General features: G+C 36.4%; 1 protein-coding gene across 1 annotated transcript in view; it reads right to left on the minus strand.

Annotated features, from left to right (window-relative positions):
• The window catches only part of GLRB (glycine receptor beta), a 103058-nt gene extending 81994 nt beyond the window's left edge, over nucleotides 1-21064 (minus strand). Inside the window, exons 1-2 of the mRNA XM_045464680.1 lie at nucleotides 20687-21064; nucleotides 18933-19082 (exon numbers count right to left, since the gene is read on the minus strand). Coding sequence (XP_045320636.1) covers nucleotides 18933-19054 — 122 coding nt within the window. The 5' untranslated portion in view covers nucleotides 19055-19082; nucleotides 20687-21064. The remainder of the gene's footprint in view (nucleotides 1-18932; nucleotides 19083-20686) is intronic.
• Between the last annotated feature and the right edge of the window lie 5896 nt (nucleotides 21065-26960).

Below are 26960 nucleotides of genomic sequence, written 5' to 3' on the forward strand. Positions count from 1 at the left end.
ACAATACTTGACATTGTTGATCATTACCACCTCCCTTAAAAGATTTTCTTGGCTTGAGTTCTAAGTAAAAAGACATGACCTTAATTCCAATCTTACTTCACTAGCTGCTCCTTTCCATTCTCCTTTGCCTGTTCTTCCTCATTTCTTCAACTTCATCCCCAGTCATTTCTCAGATGTTTTTACCTTCCTAAATGACTCAGTTTCTAAGTGACCTCATTCATTTCATTAATTTACAACTCACAAATTTATACCTCCAGACTACACCATTTCCCAGAATTTCTGATGCTATATTCAACAGCTTATTGGACATTTCTCCATTGAAGTCTAATGAAAACCTCAAAATTAAGACAACCAAAACCAAATTCTTGATTTCCCCTCACCTCTGATCTACTCCTAATGTAGTCTTTAATAGACCTCTCAGTATATTAAAACAAATAAACAAACAAACAAACAAACAAAAACCTTCATGCTTTCTGTTCTCAGGCCCAAAACATGGGAATCACCCTTACAATGACCTACAAGTTTTCTGACTCTTCCCATCATTCACTCTGCTCTTGGTCTCCATACCATCATTTAAATACATAAAGCCTGCTTCAGGACTTTGATATTTGGTGTCCTTTTCCTTGAATCATTGTTCCCTTAGAGATCTCCATGGCTTCATCTTTATTTCAGCTCCCTATTAAAATATTACCTTATCAGAAAGATATTTTTGACCAGCATGTATAAAATAGGAACCCCCACCCCTTAATTTTCCTACTCTAATTTTCCCCATAGCCGTGATCACCATCTGCCATATTATTTTTTTTTTAATGTTTATTTGTTTTTGAGAGAGACAGAGTATGAGTGGAGGAGAGGCAGAGAGAGACAGGGAGACACAGAATTCAAAGCAGACTCCAGGCTCTGAGCTGTCATCACAGAGTCTGACGCGGGACTTGAACTCGTGAAGTGCGAGATCATGACCTGAGCGGAAGTCAGACACTCAACCAACTGAGCCACCCAGGTGCCCCTCACCGCCTGCCATATTAAAAATTCATGTCTACATATCCATGTTGTCTCCCACTAGTACCAAACTTTCTGAGGGCAAGAACTTTGTTTTGGTCACAGCTATAGCCCAAGCACCTAGATCAGGGCCTGGTACATATTAAATGCTCAATAAAGGGTAACTGAATAAACTAAATGATTCATTTTTAAAACATAAAAGAAGTAGACAGTATATCAGTTAAGTGTCAGAAAGAGATTGTTTGCTCTAAGTTGAAAATTTGCATTAAGAATTGTGAAATCTCAGGGCACCTGGGTGGCTCAGTTGTTTAGGTGTTTGACTCTTGATTTTGGCTCAGCTCATGATCTCATAACCTGGGATTGAGCCTGGCATCGGGCTCCGCGCTGGCAGACAGAGCCGGCGTGCAATTCTCTCTCTCCCTCTCCTGTCCTTCTACCTCTCTCAAAATAATCTTAAAAAAAAAAAAAAAAAAGAATTTTGAAATCCCAGAATATAATCATATAATGTACTCAAAATTGTAATGACTGTGCCTTCTTTTTATTTTTTTATTTTATTTTTTTTTTTTTTTTAATTTTTTTTCAACGTTTATTTATTTTTGGGACAGAGAGAGACAGAGCATGAACGGGGGAGGGGCAGAGAGAGAGGGAGACACAGAATTGGAAACAGGCTCCAGGCTCTGAGCCATCAGCCCAGAGCCCGACGCGGGGCTCGAACTCACGGACCGCGAGATCGTGACCTGGCTGAAGTCGGACGCCTAACCGACTGCGCCACCCAGGCGCCCCTGTGCCTTCTTTTTAAAGCTACCTATAAGGCCACTCTTTTCATTTCCATTGATAAGACAGAATTGACTATACCTACGTAATTTTTATAAGCAAGAAGATGCACATTTCCAGAAGTTACCTACAGGAGTCCATCTTTATTAGGGATACTTTGAACTGTAGCTCCAAATGTCTATTTTACCTTTTTTCATAATTCTTATTCTAGATAACCCAATCTATATTAGTACTATCAAAGTTCTAATTCCTGCTGCATTGCCAAATGCATTAGTCCAAAATTTTGAATATTTTGAATCAAAGAAACACATCTAAACTTTAAAAAATGAATTATATTTTTGGTAATTAATTACAAACGGTGCTTCTATGAACATTCTTGTACATATCTTTTGGTACACATATGTACACATTTCCACTGAGTATATACCTAGGAACAGATTAGCTGGGTGATAGAGAATATGAATTTCACGTCTTGGATGCTGCTAAATGAGTCACCAAGTCTTGTGCCAGTCCATACTTTCATCAGCAGTACATGAGAGTTGTAGCTCACATTCTCACTAACACTTGGTATTTTCTTTTTTCTTTTCTTTTCTTTCTTTCTTTTTTTTTTTTTTTTTACTTTTAGCCATTCTAGTGGATGTGTAATAGCATGCCATTGTCATTTTCATCTGCATTTCCTTAATGACCAATGAACATGCTTATTGACCTCTTGGCTATAGTCTTTTGGTCATTTTCAATTAGGTTGCCTGCCTTTTCCTTAATGATTTTCAAAAGCATTTTTTTTTTATGTTCTCAATAAAAGTCTTTGTTGGTGTGTGTGTCTGTGCATTTGGAAACAACCCAAATGCCTTCACAGGAGAATAAAGTGTAGTGACTCATATGACAGAATACAATGCAGCAATGACAGTAACAACTACTGTGACATTTAACACTGTTGATGAATCTCACAGATAAAACAAAAAAAAAAGCCACTCGTTAAAGATATTTACTGGATTATTCCATTTATACGCAGCTGAAAAATAGGCAAATTTAACATACTGTATGGTAATCTTCAAAAAGGCAGTGAGTAATTGGAAGAAGAATGAAGTGGCTTCCCAAGTTTGAGTAACGTTCTCTTTCTAGATCCGAGTGCTGGTTCCATGGTTAAATGTGAAAGCTAATTAAGTGGTACACTTATGATTAGTGCATTTCTATATATGCATATTAGACTTCAAAGCATGTAAAACAATACACACAACAACAACTTTTGTGTTTAAATTATGTGTATGTATGTGTACACCCACATGGACAGACACACACACGTATATACATACATGCACGCACACACACACACATGAAAAGAGAGAGAAACAGAGAGATTGCATAAAGCAATTAAAAGGTGATTCTGGAATTCTTGGTAAGTTAAAACTAAAATTCTCTAATATTCTATATGAAAGGGGATAAATACACGCATCCAAATTTGTTATAGTCACTAAAAGATAATTCCCTTTTGTATCTCTCAAGAACTGGACTATTGCTTTTTATCCCCTGAAAGCAGAGTCGAGGAGAACTGTGTGTTTTACACATTTCCTTTGTAGTTATGCCTTTGTAGATCTTATTGTATGAGTACAGGCAGTATGAAAAAAAGAGTGCACAGATACTGTTTCCTGACAATAGTAGCTTAGAATGACTTCCTATTTACAAAACTCTATTGGTAACCAACATCCAAATTGAACACCATTAATCAAATGAATGACTATTTTTTATATGGTGGAACCCACATCAATGAACAGGAAGATTGTAAGACTGTGTCCTCAGAAATTGACATTCTGTTATTTAGATAAAACATCGATGAGTTTTAAATCTCAGTAAAATCCCACAAGCAAACCTAATGTGTTACTTGAAAGTGGTAAAAACATACAAAGGATAAGTGAAATCAAGGTAAAGAAAAATGAGTTCTCATTGGTGGAAATAACATCTAGATAAATACAAACTGGAAAGAAGGCTCATAAAACAAATTGCACTGAGAATCAGAAGACCTAAGTTTTACTTCCAGCTCCTAGCCTGTGGTGTGCCTTAAGAAAGCCATTTCCTCCTGTGACCTCAGCTTCCTTATCTTCCAAATAAACGGAATGGACTATGATGCTGTATGACCAAAAAAAGAAAAAAAAAGTCCTAAAATACCCACGTGGATTAGATAACAAGAATACTACTAAATTTATGACCTTAAGAAAGCTATATAAACATGCTCCACAGCACAAACTTTTCACATGTAAAGGGAGAAAGATGCTGCCTCCTATATAGATTCATTGTATTAAAAAGGGTCATAGGTCAAGCACATGGCACCTGCCCTCACGTTGAGAGAGTGTGCCACATACGTTGTATTCACCCAAATCTTAGCATTCTGAATCTATGAAAAAGCTATGTCTAATAAAGTTACTCATATATTTTCTCCATGATTAGTTTTCCTGCCTATAATAATTAGCTTAAGTAATGATAGAAGAATGAGACCAAGAATAATATGAAATACGTAAAATTCCTTTGAACCTTTAAAAAGGTTTCAACAATACACAAATATAGGTAATCCACTTTGTAGAACTTTTACAGTTCAGAAAATACTTTCATATGCAATTTCAAATTATACTATCAGAGAAGCTCTGTGAAATAGGTAGAGATAATTATTTCCAATTTACAGATAAGAAAATTGAGGACTGGAGAGGCAAAACAATTGCTTATTCAAGGTCACAAATGTATTAATCTGTTCTAGAACAGAACCACGGTCTTCAGACTCAGGACAACATTGTTTCCACATGTTAAAATCCCAAATAATCTTTTCTCCCCAAACTGTGAAAAATTCATAAATCTTATTGCTAATTCTTTCATTTTACAGATCAGTGTTATTAAAATGAAAAGTGACTTATCTGAGAACACACCACGAGTTAGTAACAGAGCAGAGCCCAATTCTTCTCCAGAATTTCAATCTAATTCTTCTTCCTCTTTATTAATTCAACTAATTTCACTTTAAATTTGGCATTAATTTCAATCATTTAATTGCACATAGAATAGGGCTTTCGTAGAGTAGGTAGGTGGCTTTTGAGGTGGGGCTGGAGGAGGAGGAGGCAGGTAACCGGTAAAAAAGGAGAGGACAAAGACAAAGTCAAGGCAGTGGTTACAGTATGCACAACAGCACACAAAGGGACGTCTGTCAGTGACAAGTTAAGTATGCCAAGAGCATGCTAGAGGTGTGGAATAGAAGTGAAAAGAGAAAGGGTCAGCCATAGTCAGAGAAATAAATGATGGGATATACACTGAGCATCACTGATCTGCTGACACTATAAAACAGTAGTTTTCAAGGTGCAGTCCACAAATACCTGAAGGTACCCAAGACCTTTTCTGGTGGTCCATGGAGTCAAAATTACTTTCATAAAAATAATAACTTTAAAAATATTATTTGCTTTGTTTCACTATACTGACATTTACACCGATGCCACAAAAGCAACGGTGGATAAACTGCGGTGCGCAAATCAAGAAAGTAAATCAAGAAAGCAAATCAAGTTTATACGTATTAACAGTCCTTTACTTTTGCATGTTAGCAGTAAATAAATAAATAGTTTTAAAAACAGTGTTCCTAAGTAATATTCTTAAAGAAGCACTAAAATGCTAATTTTATTGAATTTTGAAATCTGGGGCGCCTGGGTGGCGCAGTCGGTTAGGCGTCCGACTTCAGCCAGGTCACGATCTCGCGGTCCGGGAGTTCAAGCCCCGCGTCAGGCTCTGGGCTGATGGCTCGGAGCCTGAAGCCTGTTTCCGATTCTGTGTCTCCCTCTCTCTCTGCCCCTCCCCCGTTCATGCTCTGTCTCTCTCTGTCCCAAAAATAAATAAACGTTGAAAAAAAAATTAAAAAAAAAAAAATGAAATTTAAATCCACATTGTCTTAATATTCTGTGTGAACAAAATGGGAAGTACCCACACAGAACATCGAACTATGCTAACAGGTCCAAAGAAAAGCAATTGGGTCACTGATGTTCTAGCCAAAGCAGACACTTCTTATGGAACACCATTTTCATGGAACAACACAGAAAAACTATGGTAATTTAGTCTTAGTTACTTAGCAAACAATTTTTCAAAAGTGAATCAAGAGAGCTTGTTAACTTTGAGAAAAACTGCAAAGAGCATAGTATTTGCTTCCAATAATAAATTGTAAATTTCCACACAAAAATTGGAATTTTAGACAAGGTAATACTCACCATCACGAGCTTCAATACTTTCCAATACTTAACAGACTTTCCAGTGAGATTGGAAGTGACATTAGAAAGATGTGATGTTTTGATATTGTATAATGAAATGTGTCAACATTTGCAAAACCCAGCAAGCCAATATTTTCCTCATGGCCAATGGAGAATGTTATAAAATTATGTTACAGTCATTCACTGTAACTATAGTTAACAATATTATGCTGTATATTTGAAAGTTGCTGAAAGAGTAAATCTTAAAAATTCTCATCACAAGAAAAACAAAATTGTATAACTATGTGCTGGATATTAACTAAACTTACTGTGGTGAGCATTTCACCTTACTTACATATGTCGAATCTTTATGTTGTACACCTTGGACTAACACAGTGTTATAGGCCAGTTACATCTCAATGAAAATAGAAAAAAAAACCAGAAATCAAATTGTTCCAAAAACAATTTAAGACGCTAAAAAAATGTGAACAGTAATAAAACTAAGAAAGTGTAAAAAAAAAGGGGGGGAAACCAATAGATTTTCGTACAACAGAGAACAAAATGTTCACTGATCTGATTTCAGAATTAACACCGCAATTAACTTTTAAGAAATTATCACTTGTTAACTTTTGGCATGGCATTAAAAAAGAATATTCACAGCTATGAAAAAGCTATTAAAATAATCTTCCCTTTTCTAATTACATGTCTGTGTGAAGTCATACTTTTTTTACGTACTCCAATCAAAACAATATACCACAAAGCCAAAATGAGAATCTGGCTCTCTTCCATTAAGCCAGCAGGAAAGAGATATGCAACAATGTAAAACAACAGCCACTCCTCCCACTATTTTTGTTTGTTTTTGAAAATATAGTTACTTTTCATAAAAATTAAGTTGCTTATGTTAAGATGTAATAAGTATAGTTAAGTGATTTAATTAATATTTTAAAAATTTGTCTCAATTTATAAGACAATATCAGTACATATAACTCACACAAACTAAAGCTCTTTGTGGCCTTCAAAATGTTTCAGATTGCAAAGGGGTGCTAAGACCAACAGTTGGAGAGCCACTGCTGTGCAGTATGAACTAAAGTGGAGAAGGCAGCCTGGAGTTCAGGCAACTAGGTAAGCAATTTCAATAAAAGATTCGAGATGAAATGATGAGAAAATGACCAAGACCATAATAGCAGGGATGGGGAGAAGCAACCAGATATAAGAGTCATTTCCAAACAGGAATCAATAGGATAAGTAACTGATGAGATGATCAGGGAGAGAGCTCATGGAAGAAAGATGCTTCTGCCATTTTTCATGAAAGGCTGAGTACAAAGTTGAGAAATGCAGATGATAGAGCCGGCTTGATACATGAACTCTGAGGTCCAGTAGGAAGTTGAAAATAATTATGGGGAACCCAAAGGAGTAGTCGCACCTAGAGATAAAGTTGTGTGGATAACCACAGATACAGGTAGAAATTACTCAGGAAAAAAACTGATGAGTAAGAAGCTAAAAGGACCAAGAATGAACACCTGGTAAAACCCAGTATTTCAGGATACACTAAAAAGGAATAGCTAGTGAAAGTGGCTAATCAGTTAAATCAGGAAAAAAGTTCCAAGAGTGAGTCAAGTGCTAGTAGCCAAAAGATGGATGCTTAGGGTAGGAGACTGAGTCAGGATGTAGAAGACAATCATTAGTCCTTATCAAGTCATAGAAGGACTCAAAAGTCAATAGACTTGCTTAAAAAGAATAAAATATCTTTACCAAAAAGTACAATGGTAACAGGAGTTAATATTAACAGAGGAGTGAACATTAAGAATATTAAGTAGTACACATTGTTTCATTTCTTACCACAATAATGTATGGCTTTCATAATTCCAAGAAATTCAAGGAAAGGAAAGGAAAGAAATAATGAATAGCCCAGAGAAAGTATAGACCATTGTAGGCTATTAATTTAAGATACACGGTAGTGAACAGAGGGAAAAAACAAAGTTAATGAAATAGGAATATAAAAACTATACTAGGAAGGAAAAAACAAAAACAAAAATAAAAACTATATAGTAGGGGCACCTGGATGGCTCAGCCAGTTAAGCATCTGACTCTTGGTTTCAGCCCAGGTCATGATCTCATGGTTTGTGGGATCAAGCCCCAAGTTGGGCTCTGCATTGATAGCATGGAGCCTGTTTGGGATTCTCTCTCTACCTCTCTCTCTGCCGCTCCCTAGCTTGCACTCTCTCTCTCAAAATAAATAAACTTAAAAAAAAAAAAAAAAACTGCATATATTTTTTTTTTCAGTTGAGAGACAATTTAGTATATTTGTAAGCCCTTAGGGGGGAAAAAAAAGCCAAAGAAAGAAAAGCAAATTGAAAACTTGGGAGAGCAGAGGTAAGGCAATAGAGATAGGTCTCAGAAGAGAGTAGAGGAGATAGGACAAAAGGAAGTCCCTTTTCCTGTTATATCAGATGGAAAGGAGAAAAGAAAGGATAGTATAGGTAGCTTTAGAGTGAAGATAGGCACTGGGAGAGTTTCCACCCAATTACTTCTATTTGTTTCTCTTTAAAATAAACTAAGACTGTATGCTAAGACTCAAAGGGGTAGGCTCAAGTATAAAACAATTATTAGAGAGAGAGAAAAACAGAGACACTAAGGGCCAAGTAAAAGGATTATTGGAAACATTGTGAAGACCCAGCCAAGACTAGATCACCACACAAAATAAATCAGTACAGATTCTGAATAACTGAAAGCATCTACATCTGAAGAATTAAGCCAAAAATATCATAGTCAAATGAATACAAAATTCTGGGTGATATTGAAAAGTGTTGTAGTAAGAATTTGGATGATTTTGTCAGTCATGCCCATGGTGTAATGGAGAGCTAAATATTGATGCAAAAGGGCACTCATTACTCATCTACTCATTAATATATTGGTATTTTCTATGAGGTTATTCCCAGGAATCATGGTAGTAAACTTCCCTGAACAGTCATGAATCCATACTATTGTTCTCCTAAAAGAGGACCAATAAAGGTCAGATGTTTCAAGTTAACCAACATATTCTATTAGTGATTTAATCAGTGTTTTGCTGTTATTCCAATCAGAGCTCTAGAAATATTATTTCATATTTACATCATGTCTCAGAGGAGCTATTTGTATGTACATAAATTTGAATAATTTGCCTCATGAATTCTAAGCGTAAATTTCCATAAAATGTCTACGGTAAAAGAAATCCTTTATAAAATGTTCTCTGCTTTGTGGAACACAGCAGTGTTCTGTCTCTTTCAGGTAGTAACACAATGAGAATAGAGAAGATCTCTGCAAATATACTCTGTGCTTTACCATATTACTGTATCTCCAAAAGAAAAAAAAAAGGCACATTTCTGTAAGTCAAATTCCTTAATGTATAAAAATTGGTACGCTAATAACGCAAACAATTCACCTACATACATTAATCTACTTTGGAATACAATGAAATACATACATTTTAATAAGTCAACTCTGAAATTTAGCTCCCTTTGTAATTAACTTAGTCAAGAAACAGAATTTTGTGTATTCTTTTTCTGTTGGTAGGTTTGGCTGGTTTTTAATCTGAAAGCAAAAGAGGAACAAAAACAAAAGGAGTTAACCCTGAATATAAAGGTACCAAAAGAATGATAAATAAAACTTGATTAAGTCATAAAAGATACAGTTGTCATAAATGAATGATGGATGAGTGAAATTGGGAGACTACTGAAATCAAACTTTTCCCTATACAAATGAGTAGAGACCCCCCAAATTAGTGACTTATTCAAAGTCATAAAACCAATCAGCAACAGTTTTAACTGAGATACAGGAGTGTTCTTTCTCCCATATTACAATGCCTTGACCATCATGATTTAGCAGATATACAAAGGGAACTTTAAAGGTGTTACCTTTAATCCCAGTCCCAGTCAGCCACTGACCCATCAAAAGATTGATTTATATTATTTCTGTATAGTCAGTCACCCATTTTATTCCATTTGACTTGGCAGGCATAGTGGGGCTCTTATGCAAAGAATTTTGAAGTAGACAGAATATAAAATTGTGTATGTGTGTGTATACTATGCATGTGTGTGTATACACACACACACACACACACACCTTCACATATATACTAAGTATATGTGTGTATATGTATGTATATACATTAAACTTTCACATTCTGCCTACTTTGAGATACTTTACATAAGATTCTCATTATGCATACTAAATAAAAGTGTGTCTGTGTATACATTTGTTAAATATGGTTACAGTTAACATATTGTGTTAACCATAAATTGTAAACACTTAAGATATATGTATATATACATATTAGATGAGGGGTGTGTGTGTGTGTGTGTGTGTGTGTGTGTGTGTATGTGTGTATGCATATATTTGTTAGAGTTAATACTATACATGGTTCAACAAGAAAATAAAAGATACCATATAAAGAGTATTATTATTAAATATAATCAAATATCAAAACATGCAGTATGAACAAAAAAGACTCAAGAAGAGGGAGTTAACATTCATTCTAGTCATAGACTCATGAAATCTTGGGGATGAGAACAACTTTTAAATTCTGTAATTTCCCAGTGAGGCTTGATTTGGGTAGTATCTCTACCCAAGCCACATTTTATTAGCAACAAAGAACTACCCAAAGAAATCCATTTTCTCTTTGGACAGTTCTATCATATCCTTTAAAATTGAACTTGTCTTCCTCTATGTTTCTCTTTGATCTCGGTTCTATAAGTCGACATCATGCAAAAGAAGTCTAGTTCATCTTGTGTAATAAATCCTCAAATAGCAGGTAACTACTCTTCTATTCTTCAAGGAAAACAACTCACAGTACAACCAACCAAACAACAGACTTTCATGTTCCTGCAAATCCTGATCATGATTCCTTAACAAATTCCCATGAAATTCTAACCATCACAAATGATGGCAACCAGAATTTATACCCACCATGATATTAATACTTTTTTCTTTCTAAAAATAGTATTTCTATCAATGTCCAAGACTAAGTATTAAATAGCCAGCACATGCTATCAATTTATATTAACCTTATTCTCAACTGAAACTTCTAATTATTTTTAAAAATTTCATAAGGTAAGGTAATACTTGAGGTGAATCATGAAGGACGACTGAGACCTGCAGAGATTAAACAAGGTGTTGTCATTCTAAACATAAACATGTCTAAGCATAAACAATGGCAAGAGTAGTTTAGGAGCAAGGGCAGATCAACCTTTCTAAAACTAGAGGGTAGTTTCACATAAAGTTTGGGATGCAAATTAGAGAGGCCCTTGAAAATCAAAGTAAAGAGTTTGCACTAGGATCCATCAGGCAAAAAGAAGACATTGTGGGTCTTGAACATAATATTAACAAGATGAAAATGGAAACAATATATAAGACGAATAATAATGACCAGAGAAAAAATAGGGCAAATAATTAGAAAACTATTGAGGAAAAAAGTTCAAAATGATGGTAAGTGGAGATGCAATGAACATGACAGATAGAGGAAATCATTCTAAGAGAAAGAAAGACAGGTTCCATTTAAGTTTCATGCCTGAGTAGCTAGAGTAATGAGGATGCCAGTTTCAAAACCTAGGAAATTATTTGGAAAGGGAAGATCATTAATTCACCTGATGGCAAAACAACAGCATGCCAGTAAGCTGGGATTGTTTAACAGGTAGTAAAAAAAAATGCATAACTAAACATTAGTGACATATTCAAGCTAGATGTGTTATGGTAACAATAATACAGACAATTTTCAATTGCATTCATTACAGAAATTACCCACACCCTTTTGCAATCAGCTTTTCATCTTTTGGCCAACACATTTATCTTGAATGTTTCCATCAGGAAGAAACTAGAACTAAACTAAAATCAATCCACTCTATTATAATCAATAGTAGGTAAGAAAATCAGAATAGGAAGAAAATAGCTAATATTATACTTAGGCAACATGTAGTAGCTTTGATTATTCAGTACATCTACCCTTCTACCACATATAACTGATAAATACAAATGCTATCATTAAATGGTCAAATCTCTAAGAGACAAAAAAAATTCTCATAACATACCAAATGCTTTTACACATATAGTTGTTTTGTTTTTGTTTTTTTTTGTTTTTTTTTTTGTTTTTTTTAGTTTGTGAACAAATTAATATAGAGAAGCCACATCGTTTTCCATTATACACACAGAACCAAATTCCTTTGTCATGATTTTAAAAGTAGAGTACCAACAGTTTGGAGGAAAAAAGATGGGACTCATTTATGCTAACATGACTACACACTAATATAAATAATAGCAGCCCTCATCTAGTATCAATCAAGGGTACATTATTAAGTCTCCCCATATTTCAGATACAAGTATGGGCCAAAAGTGGGAGAAAGGAAATTTTAAATTTAAGTTATAAACATATTAGTGCACTTACTGTAAACTATCATATACTTGAAATCCAAACAGTCCTCAACAAATGGTAGAAGATTCCCTAGGCTCAGTGATGGCAAAAATGGCAGCATGTGCCAAAAGGTTACAGCCTGGCCAAATTCAGTATTTAAAAGTGTCATTGCGTCTGCTGATAGCACAAACAGAAGTGACAAGTAATGTTTTTTGTTGAGATAACTCTATTTTGTTTTCGTTTATTCAATCAAAAATTCTGAAAGTATAGTATATATGTTCTGGTTTCATATATAATGCACATATAAATACAAATATATAAACATACACCACCTTCTTAAAAATTACGGCAGGTATGACTAGATCACTTAAATCTGCCATCCCTCAATCATTATTTGAGAACAGTAGCTTGACATATTTCTTCCTATTGGTTTAGATCAGAAAGGAGAAATATTTTCTGGGCTTGAAAGACATACTTTAAAAGTATGATCATTCATGAAATTCCAAGAAGAGATTCTACCACTGAAGGTTTTTAAATCCTTATTATTAACACAAGACCAAGATATATTTATTTTATATGGGTGGGCTTTCCAAGACAATGCACCAAAAATAAAGGCAGATCTGTTTAAATCTGCACTGAAACAAAATTTTCAAATGATTCTATCTCATTCTATTGGATAATAGTAAGGCTGTAATCAAATACAATATATAAAATCAAAGAATCTTAAAAATATGACAAATTAAATTGACCTTAAATATCACTATCTGGTCTAACCACCTATCCAATGTTCAAATTTTCTATAAAATATATCTGCCAAATAATTACCCTTCATGCCGAGTGCCTCCAGTTACTACTTATTTTAACTATTGGTGCCAAGCAGCAAAATCTACTTTCTCATCCACATCAGAGTTTTTCAATGATTTGAAAACAACTTTCAAATACCTCAGTTTCTTCAGTTCTTCCTAGTATGACATGATTTTAATTATTTCAATTGTTACTGCAATATTGATTAGCACAATGCAGAAATCTCTGTAAATCTTGCTTCAAATAATATCATTCTCCTAATATACTTAACATAAAATTGGTAAAATAGAAATACTAATTTCTTTAAGTAATGATATATACTCGTTTGTATCATATATATTATATACATGTAGCGCATATATATATATACATATATATATAATATATATATTATATATATATAATTAACGTAGTATCTCATTTTTTCTTTCAAATGTTTTCTACCATATTTTCCCCATCCTATCCTTGCACAGGTGATTTCTGGACAAAAGTGCAATTTATACTTCCATCTTTTTTAGATTCAGCCCATCACTTTAACCCTTCAACATCACAGTGGATCTAATTCTGTCTCATATTCACTGTATGTTCCCAAATCACATGATCCTCAGTTTGGGTGTTTCCTCTGTATAGTCTTATTTTAGTCACTGAAAAAAATGTTAAACTTGATAAGGCCAAAATTTCACAAGGAAACATCATCCATGTTGGAGATGTTCCACTAATCACCCAGTTGTTAACTCATCTAGTTGTCCCTATATTGAGACTATATTTCTAAATATGGTCCATAGGGACTTATATAAGTTCCTTTCAAGTATCTTAACAAAACCCAGATATAATGACTTATAAGAGCCAAAGATCTTTAGGTTTTTATTCATTCTTTAAACAAATTTTTATTGTATGTATATATTCTGTGATCTCTGATGATTGAGTCAATAAGACACTGCTCTCTAGGAGCTTACAATCTAGTGGGGAAAGCAGGCAATTACAACTGATGATTACCAAACAGTATTATAATAAACATGATAGGCAGTTGGGGAACTATGGAGGCACAGAGTGTCATTATCTAGATCAAATGATCAGATTAGGGAAGGTTTCCCAAGGTTTGAGATCGTGATGGAACAGTCAGATTAAAATTTGGTTATATGGGTATGATGCTCTTCAGAGAGAGGTCTGGGCCAGACATACAGACTTAGGTGTATTAAAAAGAAAACCACAGGCCCAAAATGGTGTCACTTAAGCCAAGTCACCAAATACCTAACCCAACTACACTAATACCTAACCCAACTACATTTCAACGTCCCCTAAAAATGTAGTTTTAACTAGTCAGTCAGGAATGTTCTGATCAGCATCAATGAGGAATCTGTCACATGTGCCCTCTCCATTCCCCAAAAGATGAGATAATGCATCTAGTAAGATCCCCTCCCTCTAAGGGAATGTAGCCTTGCCTGAAATAATCCTTTTTTTGCTAAATAACTTCTTGCCACACTCTCCTTCCTGTAAAAACCTTCCATGTTGTATAACTCCTCAGAGCATCTCTGTACTTGCTAGATGGAATGCTGCCTGATTCAGGATCTGCTACTAAACCAATGAGATGTTCAAATTTACTTGGTTGAATTTTGTTTTCTAAGAAGAGTCAAGAGTGAATAAGTGATATTTACAGCCATGGATTTAGACAAGACCACTGAGGCAGGAGTTAACCAAAGAAAAAGCATTGGCATTTCAGGTAAAGGAAAGAACACTTCTAGAGGTGTGAAAGCAAGTGTGTATGAGATCTGACTCATATGTGTTGAGGTGGGAGGGGGACTGGGATAGCAAGATATTGCTGGAGATGCCTGGGTGGCTTAGTCGGTTGAGCATCCAACACTTGATTTCAGCTCAAGTCATGATCCCAGGGTCGTGGGACAGAGCCCTGTGTGGGGCTTCGTGCAGTGTGTGGAGCCTGCTTGAGATTCTCTTCCTTTGTCTCTCTCTCTCTCTCTCCCCCTACCCTCTTCCACATGTACGTGCTCTCTCTGTGTAAAAAAATAAAAGTGGTGGCAAATGGCTATTCAAAAAAAAAAGAAGAAGAAGAAGAAGTAAAGATATTGCTAGACGTGTCAGAGGCCAGCTTAGCAAGAGCTTTGAGTATGAAGCCAAGAAATGAGAACCTTATATAGAAAGCTATGGAGGCGCTTAAGGGGCTCTAAGCATTGGAACTACTTGAGTAGACTGAAGATTCAGAAAACACACTCCAGTAAAATATGAATTGATGGAGGAAGACAAGAAGCAGAGAGACGAATAAAAAGTTCACCAACACAGGTGGAGAAGAGTAATTAAAGTAGTGTGTCCACAGGGGAGTGAAAATGAAGGACACATTCCAGAGCTGATAAAGACTCTGAATTGAGAAGTCTTGGAGACTACTCAATTTGAGACGCTAAGGTAGAAAGAGAATGTCTAAGGTGATCCCCAGTACTTCCGTTAGCAAAAGAGGTAGTGGTATCATTTGCTGGAAAAATGAACACGGTATTAGGAGTGGTGGGGAGGATTTCTGAACTCAGGTTTTATCATGTTGAGTTGAGCCCGAGGTCAAAATAAAATATTGGAGTTATGGGTATGGCATTCTTCAAAGAAGTCTGAAATGGACACAGAGATTTAGGAATACAGTGAATAAATGGTAGTTACAGCCATAGATTTGGACAGAATCTCTCAGGCCGACTGTATAGACAACCAGAAGAAAGACCAAGGAATGAAGGTTAATGTCAAATTCAAACTGGAAAATAAAAAGCTCACTGTGTCCAAGGACTTAATCAAAATTATCTTCTCATTTACAGTTTATTTCTTATATTTTAAAATATATTAAATTTCTAAAATGTTTGAAAGGAGATTTATCAGATAGCTTGTCAATGTCATATGGCTGTTTCACTTACACATCAAAAAACAACAGCATAAATTTATGTTACAGCATCTCAAAAAAATGTGAATTAAAAAAAAATAGTAAAAAAGCCAGGAAAAGCTTATGATATAATTCAAGCTCAACATCAAAATTGAACCCTAGAATGTTAAGGACCCCAAGTCTTTTATTTCTTCTACATTTTAAGACCTTTTTCTTCTTATATACAGTCTTGGTTGGGGGAAGGATATTATCACAACAATGAAACAGAAAATTTGTGCTTGTGTCTGCTACACTCATACATTAACTGCCTATGTCTATACAACTCCAATGCCTCAACTCTACTAAAAAAAAATTAAATAAAAAATCACTAAGACTTCCCCATATTAAAGAGTATTATGATGTGATCGGAACCTAACTTTCATAATCTCAAATATTCCTCTTAGTCAAAATGTTTTATACTTTTCAACTTATATAAGATGGGCTGGGGCGCCTGGGTGGCTCAATCGGTTGAGCGTCCGACTTCGGCTCAGGTCACGATCTCACGGTTTGTGAGTTCAAGCCCCGCGTCAGGCTCTGGGCTGATGGCTCAGAGCCTGGAGCCTGCTTCCGATTCTGTGTCCCCCTCTCTCTCTGCCCCTCCCCCATTCATGCTCTGTCTCTCTCTGTCTCAAAAATAAACATTAAAAAAAAAAAAATTAAAAAAAAAAATAAGATGGGCTAACTGGATCATCCTCTAGATACAAATGATTTGCATATTCTTTCACAACACAGTATTAAAGCTGAGGTTGTTAATCTGGATGTTCAAAGAAATTTAATATAATGGATCCAAACATAGCCAGAGAAAACTCAAGTCTTCTGAAGTTCATTGAATTCAGTGATAATAAGTCAAAATTCTTAATAAAATGCTCAAACAAAAAATATGTAAATCTTATTCTCCAAGGCACACTTACTTTTTAATAAGTCAGATTTTTGGCAGCATCACCATGGCAACTGTTAATAATGCTTTAGCTAGTCTCATAATTATAAAAAAATAAAATACTAAAAAGTTTAAAATTGTGTTAGAAAATTTCAAAGATAAAATTTCAATTAATTACCAACATGTCTAAAATACTGTGATATGGGCTTACCAAGTGTATGTTGGGCCTTCTGCTTGAAGATATTCATATTCATCAGAACAGAACCTTTATGGTTTCACTCTTAATTAACCTACTAGATTTAACTTTAAAAATCTGTCTTAAGTATAGACACTTAAATATATAGCCATTTTATATATAAGACAATTTAACAGCATAATTCTGAAAAGGGATAAAATGTCCTCTAAAGAACTCATGTAAGATACATGGTAGTTCTCAGGCTTGGTGTTGGCATCTTCAGAACTCTCTTAACTCATGACAGTTGATGGGGGAGGCAGAAGGAAGAGGAAAAGAGCCCTGTGAACTTCTACATATAGAGAAACCTGACTGATTGAAGTTGGCTTGATTCCACACACGGGATGACCATGACTGTTAAGACATATGCAACAGTTTGTACCAATATGCCAACAATCATCAAATAAATGGTTAATATAAAGAACATCTAAAACATGAGAATGTGTCCTTTCACTTTGGAGGAGTAAGGCCTGCCAATGTCCAGTTCCCTAAAATGCTTATCTCCTGGTTGTGACACCAAAGCTCTTGACATTGAAGAACAGTGATAGTTACAGATGGCAATTATTCCTGAACCTGCTCCATCAGATACCTCATACCCAGTTGGGCAAATGGCCAAGGAGGGACACATGAGTAGAATTCAGGGCCATCCTATTACACACCCAGAAATCTGGTCCTGACATCAGACTGTGCAGCACTGAAATAAGCAGCAGGACTATTAAACCTGAAAACCAGCAGATACTTCTAAATAGAGAAATTTATTTAATTCTAGACTTTGATGTGGATCATGATACTGTCTCCAGACTTTTAGTCTCACATACTCATATAAATACCCATTCCAAAAAACAATTTAATAGCCTTTCTTTATAAAATAAACTTCCTAAAATGTACCTTAACATGTCTTACAAAGTATCTACAAACTATAATGGTCTACCTTTAAATGATGTTGATCCTGAAATTACCCATGATCAACATGGCATTTAAAAAAATCTTAATTCAAAACTGACCTATAACAACAAATTAACTTTTATTTCAGACCACCACATATACTATTACCTAAAAACACATTATATTGGTGTAAGTCGTTTGCTTACATACTGTTCAATTGCTCTAACCATTAGGTACTATTTGCTGTTATTCACCAGCAATATTAACCCTTCCTATTTAAAAAAAAAAAAAAAAAGAATCCAATCCACAAAAGGAGGAGTGGGTGATTTGGATTTGTTTTCATGGTTTTTTTTTGAGAAATAACCTAATCTCCTAATCTAAGTCCTTTGCAGAAAAGTACTGAAATAGAAAACTGATCTACCATGTGAATTTTCTTCTTCCATGTATGAATATAAACTAAATACACCTTAAAATCCTACTTTAGCTATCTAATTTTTAAATTAATATTCATTTTTAGGAATATTTTTTAAAACCATCTTTTTGAACTGGTATTTGCTCAAAACACAGAATTCCAGTATCTAATTATAGCTGCATATTTAGGGTTGAAAGAAATAGTAATGCTTTTTTCTAATTTTATAAAAGATGTATAGAAATCATATAATCCCAGAACATGAACAAAACTTTATAAAACTTTACCTTAAACACTAGGAAATAGCTATCACATGCTAAACCTCTCTTGTGAAACCAATGGGTACATATTCTGATATGAAAAGTTTTGCTGATATGTGTTTTAGTAAACCACCTTACTTTGATAAAAAATGCAATAACATTTCTCCATATAAGAATATAAGACATGAAGAACATACGATGGGCATAGATACTGCTTCTTTTTCCCCTTCCCTTTCTTTGAAGACTTCTCTTTAGAATAAGCTTCTTCAACCCACAAGGAAATTAAAATAAAAAAGGCAATCGCCAATAAAAACTTCATCTTGAAAGTTAAATTTCAGGAGATCAATCTACAAGAAAGAACAAGAAAATGTTTACATTAAATGATAACAACAGGACTCTACAGAGTAGACCATGACTACCCAATGGCCAAGGGCATTTATACGTGAAAGTTTCATTGCTCAAACCTAAGTGGTAAGCCTTCATTATACATGTGTGATGTTTAGTAGTAAAAGTTAAATAGTGATTCACAGAAATATAATCCCAATGTTTAGAAAGCTACATGGAAGGATGTTTAACACAGTGTTAAAAGGTTATCTTCTTCTTGTACATTGGATTCTTTATTTCCTTTTTAAATTTCTATATTGTTTGAATTTTGCATGTACATTTTTTTTTCAAAAATAATAAAACTATTCTAAAGGAAAAGATAATTCTAAATATTAAAGAACTGATAGAGATAAAAAATTAGTACCAAAAGTTTCACACTTTATATTCATTGTTTTTTACTTATATGCATTAAATTTGCAAGTTACATTTTACTCAAAATAGGATCATATTGATTTAAGTTAGCTTGTTGGCTTTCCCACTTTCATATTACTAACATTTATCATCAAGATGATTTTCGACTCCACAAATTCTGTAACATTATATGAAAAAAATAGCAAGTGTGGTCAGACCCTTCCAAATAATCTTCTCAGTCCTATTTTAATAACATTCTCTATGCTCAAATGAGAATTATATTCTTGCCGGTCCAATGCAGTAACAAAAGCGAGAGAAAGAGAGAAAGAAAAAAACTTTAAGCATCTAGTGACACTGGAATATTTAAGCCTCTTTTGCAGTCCTTCATTTCCAAACCATAAATTGTTTCCCCATCATTGTTTTCTGCAGACTAAGAGATCTATCATAATCCTCAACACTAACTTAATTCCTATCTCACCTGTATAATTCTCCTTCTCCAATGTCATAATGTGCATCTCCCTTTCTCCCAGGAACTCTCATTTTCTCCCATTTATCCTTTACAGCCCCTGAGGGAAGCCAGAAGGGCTTCTTCCCTGGTTCTCTCTACTGAGGACAACAGAGGGGGCTTATCAGGCCAAGAGCAACAACAGAAGGCTCTCCTCTGTCAACTTCCAGCGTTGAACGCTCCCTTCCCCATCCTACGGTGGCATCTGCTTCCAGACACCTTTGCCCACAGCATCAGGTACTTCTCCCACCTTCACATTCTTCCCCGGGAAATCAGGAGGGCCATCCTTAACGGGCTGAAGGGTCGACAGAAATCCAACCCTATGCTCTCTGTCTTCACCTCCAACCTTTCAAGGGGGACAACTGCAATGACTGAAGGAGCTTCACAAACAAAACAACGCAAGGAGCCCTCCCCGCAAATCCTGTGTTCCCCCAACGCCCCCCCAGTTCTCTGCATCACTCCTTCCGGAGCGTATCCGCGGACGCCACCGCATCCGTGACCCGGCTGCCGGGCGCCTCGTGCCCCTCTCCCCGCGCAGGGCAGCGCTCACCTCCTCCCCCTGCACGCCGCAGTGCTCCCCGCGCCTCCCAGGCTTGACCCGGTCTCTCCGCAGAGCATTTATTCCGGTCCCCAGACCACCGCCGCCGCCCACTCCCCGTCCTCTCTGCCCCCCACCCCTACCCCCAGCCGAGTGGAGCCCCTGACTCTTACCCGAGGCGCCCCCGCCCGCAGCCGCCAGGCGAGGACGCGGCGGCGCGGGGCCCAGACGGCGGTGGCTTCTGGGGGTGCGGCGGGCGCAAAGCGGGGGCAGCTGCGTCCCCGCCGCCCGCGCCACCGCCGAGCTCGGCTGACGCGCCTGCTCGGGCCGCCGAGCCTGCGCCGTGCGTGGCGCGCCGCTGCCGGGGCGTCCGCAGCCGCGCTCGGGGACGCTGCGGGTCGCGGGCCGCGCTGCTGTGAGTCGGGGCGGCTGGCCCGCGGGACAGCCGGCTGGCGCGACGGCGGGCCGGCGGGTCGGGAGGAGGGAGAAGGTGTTCCGACCGAGCGTGGAAGGACGTCACTGCACCTTCCCCTCCAGGCCCTGGAGGGGGTTCTGTGAAATGTAGTCCCCCTGCAGGGGACTAGAAACGACGGGCGCGCGGGGGGGGGGGGGGGGGGGGGGAGGGGGGGAGGGGGGGGAGGACCAGTTTGGGGACAGAAGGAGACAGACCTTTCAAGGAGCTGAAATCGTTTAGGGTCAACTTTTGATCACTAGTTACAAAAACAGGAAAACAACAAATGATCTTGGATAAAGCAGATGGACACAGCTTCTGTAATTTCATCATCAGACTCTTGGCATCTAACTTAATCCCTTGAGTTTTACCAACTATTTCTAACAACTTGACCTTTCTAAGCAAGCTTAAATTGGTCGAAATTACTAACACCATATAATCTTTCAGGTAATGCTATTTTAACATTTATTACATAATTAGCATGTGTCTAGAACTTTACAATTTCAAAATCCTATCCCTGCATTATATCATTCATTCCTGGGCAAGTTTTATGTCGTCATTCCTGTTTTGCGGATGATGAAAGTGAAGCTCAAATGTATTAAGGAATTTGCTTAATGTTGAATGGAATTTACCAGCAACTCAAAGTCTGATTTTTACATTTGAGTCAAATATGATCTCCGTCTTCTGGTAGCAAAGTGTTGGTTGTCGCTTTTTAGGAAGCAGCCGTTTATTTGACTATACACCTTCAGGTAACAGACAAAACTTTCCTATTACTGCTTGAGTGTGTGCCTAACTGACTTTTTTATGAACAAAGCATTGTCCCAGATGAGCACCATTTAGTACTGTATATTGGGGCCTACAGATGTATCCACTAATAAATATTTCAAACCAGATGATAAGAGCAGAAGGGGACATTTTCCATACCTAACCCTGTTTTATAAGCTTCACAAGACGTTCTGCTGCCTAAGGTTAGCATCTGATCATTATTTTACTTAAAGAACTGTTCTATTGGGAGCCTCCAAATTGGATCAGAATAGGACTTTGGGATTTTACAAGTATATAAAGGAGAATTGCATTGACCGTATAAGTTTTATAAGATGCAAGTTTTGGAGAATATGTGATGTAAGGAATTGAAGGGGAACAGAATTTGCTACCCCAAACTATATTTCTTTGGGATAAGGATTACTTTGAGCCGATCATTTTTAAGATACAACAGACATAGGAGAAAGTTCTGAAAACTGAGCAGAAGTTACCCTTTTGTAAAAAACATTTCACTTGTAGAGGGGAAGTCTCCATTTGTAAGGGTGTTTCTCTCTCTCTCTCTCTCTGTCTCTCTGTCTCTCTCTGTCTCTCTCTTTCTCTATCCACCAGGGTGAAGAGGTGACTAAATCTCTAGAAAGTTTTATCAGTGGAGAAGTCATTGACTTAAATCTGCATAACAACGATACACTTGTTTACTGTGCTTTTCCTGGAAACCTCCCATAACTGGCCTTCCTGCCTGACAACTGCCCCACCCTCTAACATCTTATTTTGTCTTTAGCAGTAGATGGTATTTAAGATGATGGTTTGATGGACTTTAGAGAATTGCTCAGTTTTCCTGGGTGTTTCCCATGTGTACAAAGAGGTATACGTGTTATTAAACTTGTTTGTATTTCTCCTGTTAATCTGTCTTTTATTGGGTTGGTGGTGAAATGTAACAGTTCTTAGCCAAGAATCTAGAAGGATAGAGGGAAAATTTTTTTCTCCTCCCCTACAGAAAAGTAAAAGAATAAGTTTCATGCAACCAAAGGAGTTCGGAAGTTGAAGAAAACCTTGAACTTAGTTTTCTCATAATCAAGGAATCACTAAGAGTTTGGAATAATAAGAAATTCAGATTCCAGTAATGAAATAGACTTACCTTTTATTTACAAAATCTTAGGAACACATTTGGAAGAATTTATGTGTTGTAAACACATAAAATTGACGGGTTTACTTTCCTTAGAAGCATTTTGTAATTATGCCACCTGTAGATATAATATTGAGAGAATTATTCATAAGAAAAGCATGTCCAACTGTTTGGATAGGTTTGGGTTTGTTTTTGTTTTTTGCCCAGAAGTTAGGAAATACAGTTGGTGACCTAAAATGACCACTTCCAGGCCTATGAAGCTGTAAGTTCAGATTTTTGAATATTATCTATGAAGATATCAGCCCATCTGCATTTATATAGCTGCTTTGTATATTTCCAAAAGGAAAGCTTCCCAATGATGTCATGAAATAATCTATTTTCTCAATCTTGTCAAGTGTTGGTTCACTTTCTCTATTTTTTTTTTTTTTTTAATTTCCATTCACTGTCTTAGTAATTTCATCTAGTTACAGGTCTTTCAGTACCATTGTTGATGACTCCCAAATTTATTTCTCCCAACAAGACCTTCCTCCAGAACTATAGACTCCTATATCCAATTGCGTATTCAATGTCCCAACTCATATATTTAATAAACATTTAGTACTCACCAAGTCCAAAACGGAGCTTATCTTCTTCTCCCCAAAATCTGTTCCACACTCAGTCTTCTTCTCAACTGATGGCAATGCCTGCCTTTCTTCCTTCCTCAGGCCAAAAAATAAATCTTAAAAGTTGTTCTTTATTCAATATCGCTTTGTGTCACTCTCCACATCCAAACTATGAGGAAACTCTGTTTCTCACTATTTTTACTGTAACATACCCGGACTGAGTCACCATCATCTCTAAATCGGATTATTTGTACAGCTTCATGGCTGCTCTTCTTGCCTCTACCCGTGCCTCCCCTATTCCCTAGTATTCTCAGCACAGCAGCCAGAAACCGTTAAAATATGTCATATGTCAGATGATGTCACTCCTCAGTCAAGAACCCAGCAATGACTCCTCATTTCACTCAGATTCTAATCCAAAGTGTTCACAATAGTCTGCAAGGTTCTAGTTGTTATGTACCCTTCTCCCACGTTTCCCCTTGATCCCTAGGGTCGATCCACACTGATCTTGATGCTTCTCCAACATGCCAGTGCCACGCAAATGCCACCTTGGGTTGTTGGTTCCCGCTAGTCTGTTCTTCGTCCAGACAGCCATGTCTAACCTCCTAACTTCTTCAATTATATCTGAGATGGAACCTCTCAAGGAGATTTGTCTGATATTATTTAAAAGTGCAAACTGTCCCCCCTCCAAGGATTTCTGATCCCCCTTTACCTGCTTTTCCTTTTCTTTTTTCATAGTATTTTTTTGCCTTTTAATATATTACGCAACTTATTAATATATGTGTTGCCTCTCTTTCCGTACTTAAAAATGTAAGCTCAATGAAGGCAGTGATTTGTGTCTGTTTTTGTCCATTGATATTGCCCAAGCACGTAGAATGGTGTTGAATAAATGAGTAAATCTTGCCCTAGTTGCTTAATCTCTTTAATGTTGTGTTTTTCTATCAGTAAAATGAAAAAAAAAGTACATAACTTATAGAATTGTTCTAAAAACTAATCAGGTTCATTTATGTTAAATATCTGGTACATAGTAGAGAGAACATAAATAATTACTTCCCCTCTTCTTGTGTTTTTTTTTTTTTCTATTTGTTTAATGGAATGATAGTGTTTTTTTTGTTTTTTGTTTTTTGTTCTTTTTATTAATGGGATCCCATTGTACATTTCTTCCTACTTTTCTGTTCTTTTATTTACATCTACCTGGAATGATATTATGAGACCTAGCTCAGCATATTCAATAGGAACCCTATTTCTTATGTACCCAGCTTCATGTAGCCTATAATATTTATTTTAATTGATCATCAAAAGTAAATGCTGTTCTATATATCTTGCATTAGACTGAGTAACCAAACATAAGAAGAAGAGAGATTTTTCTCACCACATTATTTGTTCATATGGAATAAGCACTTAGCACTCTTGCTACTGCCTTAAGTCTGGAAACATTAGTCTGCAATATGTAAATTCATTCCCTTTCTATTTTTTCTCTATACAGATCATGTTGATTTGTTAATGTTAGTCTGAATTGTAAATCATTAATGAGGTTTTTCATCAAAACTTGAGTCCAAATTCAATTTAACCACCATATATTTTCAAGAAAAACATATTCAGCTGTTTTATTTTTTCCAGTTTTGTTGAGATATAATTGACATATAACATTGTATAAGTTTCAGATGTATACCATAATGATTTGATGTATGTATATATTGCAAAATGATTACCACATTCATCACCACATATAGTTAACAAATTTTTTTCCCCTGCGGTGAGAATTTTTAAGATCTACTCTCTTAGCAACTTTCTTCTTTTTAAGTTTATTTATTTTAAGAGAGAGAGCATGCAAGAGAAGTGCAGAGAGAGAGGGAGAGAGACAATCCCAAGCAGAACCCGATCTGGGCTCCATCTCACAAACTGAGATCATGACCTAAGCTGAGATCAACAGTCAGACACCCAACTGACTGAGCCACTGTGGCACCATAATAACTTTCAAATAGACAAAATGTATGTTAACTATAAACATCATGTTGTACATTACATCTCCAGAACTTATTTACCATATAACTGAAATTTTGTACCCTTTGACCACCTTCACTCAATTCTTCCATCGTGTCCAGCTATTTTATTTATTAAAAAAAAACCTTTTTTTAATGTTTACTTATTACTGAGAGACAGAGCGTGAGCAGGGGAGGGGCAGAGAGAGGGAGACACAGAATCCAAAGCAGTCTCCAGGCTCTGAGCTGTCAGCACAGAGTCCGACGTGGGGCTTGAACTCACAAACCACGAGCTCATGACCTGAGCTGAAGTCAGACGCTTAACCGACTGAGCCACCCAGGCGCCCCTCATGTCCAGCTATTTTAGATGTGTTTTTTCCCCCAATTCATCATCTTCAAAAATTGTTCAAAAATAGATAATGGGATTACAAGTACAAATAAAGAGAATGTTAAAACAGAGGATGCTTAGAATAATGTGCCAGTTATTCAGCATCTGTTAAGTACTATTCACGAATGTCAGAAGACAGCAAAATTAGTATTAGGAAGTGTCAATGGACAGCCAATTTTAATGTATTAGAATAATGAAAACAGTATTTGATAACCCACGATCACTTCCATGTTTTTCCAAAATACCATATCATCCTTAAAATATTCTCCGATCTCCAATTATTTTTAAACTAACTTTTAATCTATAATAGCCAACTGTAATTGATTAAATTGCCAGAAATGGCACTGATACCATACTTTAAAAACTTCAAGCTACCTTTGCAAGTTATTTTAATACCCATATTTTTTGTCAGAAATCAGAGGCTTCAAAAGGGAAAATAACTCATCTAGAATAATAGAGTTAGAAAGGGAAGAGATGGGATTGTTCCATCTTTAATGTCCTGTTAGAACATTAAGACTCTGATTCTGGTGAGTTAAAGCAGCTTAGTTTTTAGACGCAGACATGGCTTATACAGAATTCTGGCTGCAGATTAGGAAATTGAAGTCAGAGAGGCCGTTCAAGTATAGATTCAGGCTCTTACTTCCAAGTCCAGGTTGGTCCTAAACATGAACTAATATGTTAATCATTTTTCACTTAATTTTTTTGTTCAACATAATGGTCATAGTAATAATTATCATTATTGATAGAGTGTACTATTTTCCAGACATGGACAAAGTGTGTTAAATTCATTATCTCCTCAACGATTTTATGGGGCCAATACTATCTATTCTTACTACAATTTATAGATGAAGATTCAGAGGCATCATATAACTCTTATAAAGTTTGCAAATAACTTTCCTAATAAGTGGTAGAGAAGACATACACTTACATATTTCTGAAAAGTAAGCTTTTAAAATATTTTCGTGTGGGGGCACCTGGGCGGCTCAGTTGGTTAAGTGTCCGACTTCGGTTCAGGTCATGATCTCGCAGTTTGTGAGTTCAAGCCCTGCATCGGGCTCTGTGCTGACGGCTCAGAGCCTGGAGCCTGCTTCAGATTCTGTGTCTGCCCCTCTCCTTCTTGTGCTCTCTCTCTGTCTCTCAAT

Source organism: Leopardus geoffroyi, chromosome B1 (genome assembly GCF_018350155.1).
Source record: "Leopardus geoffroyi isolate Oge1 chromosome B1, O.geoffroyi_Oge1_pat1.0, whole genome shotgun sequence".
Lineage (NCBI taxonomy): Eukaryota > Metazoa > Chordata > Mammalia > Carnivora > Felidae > Leopardus > Leopardus geoffroyi.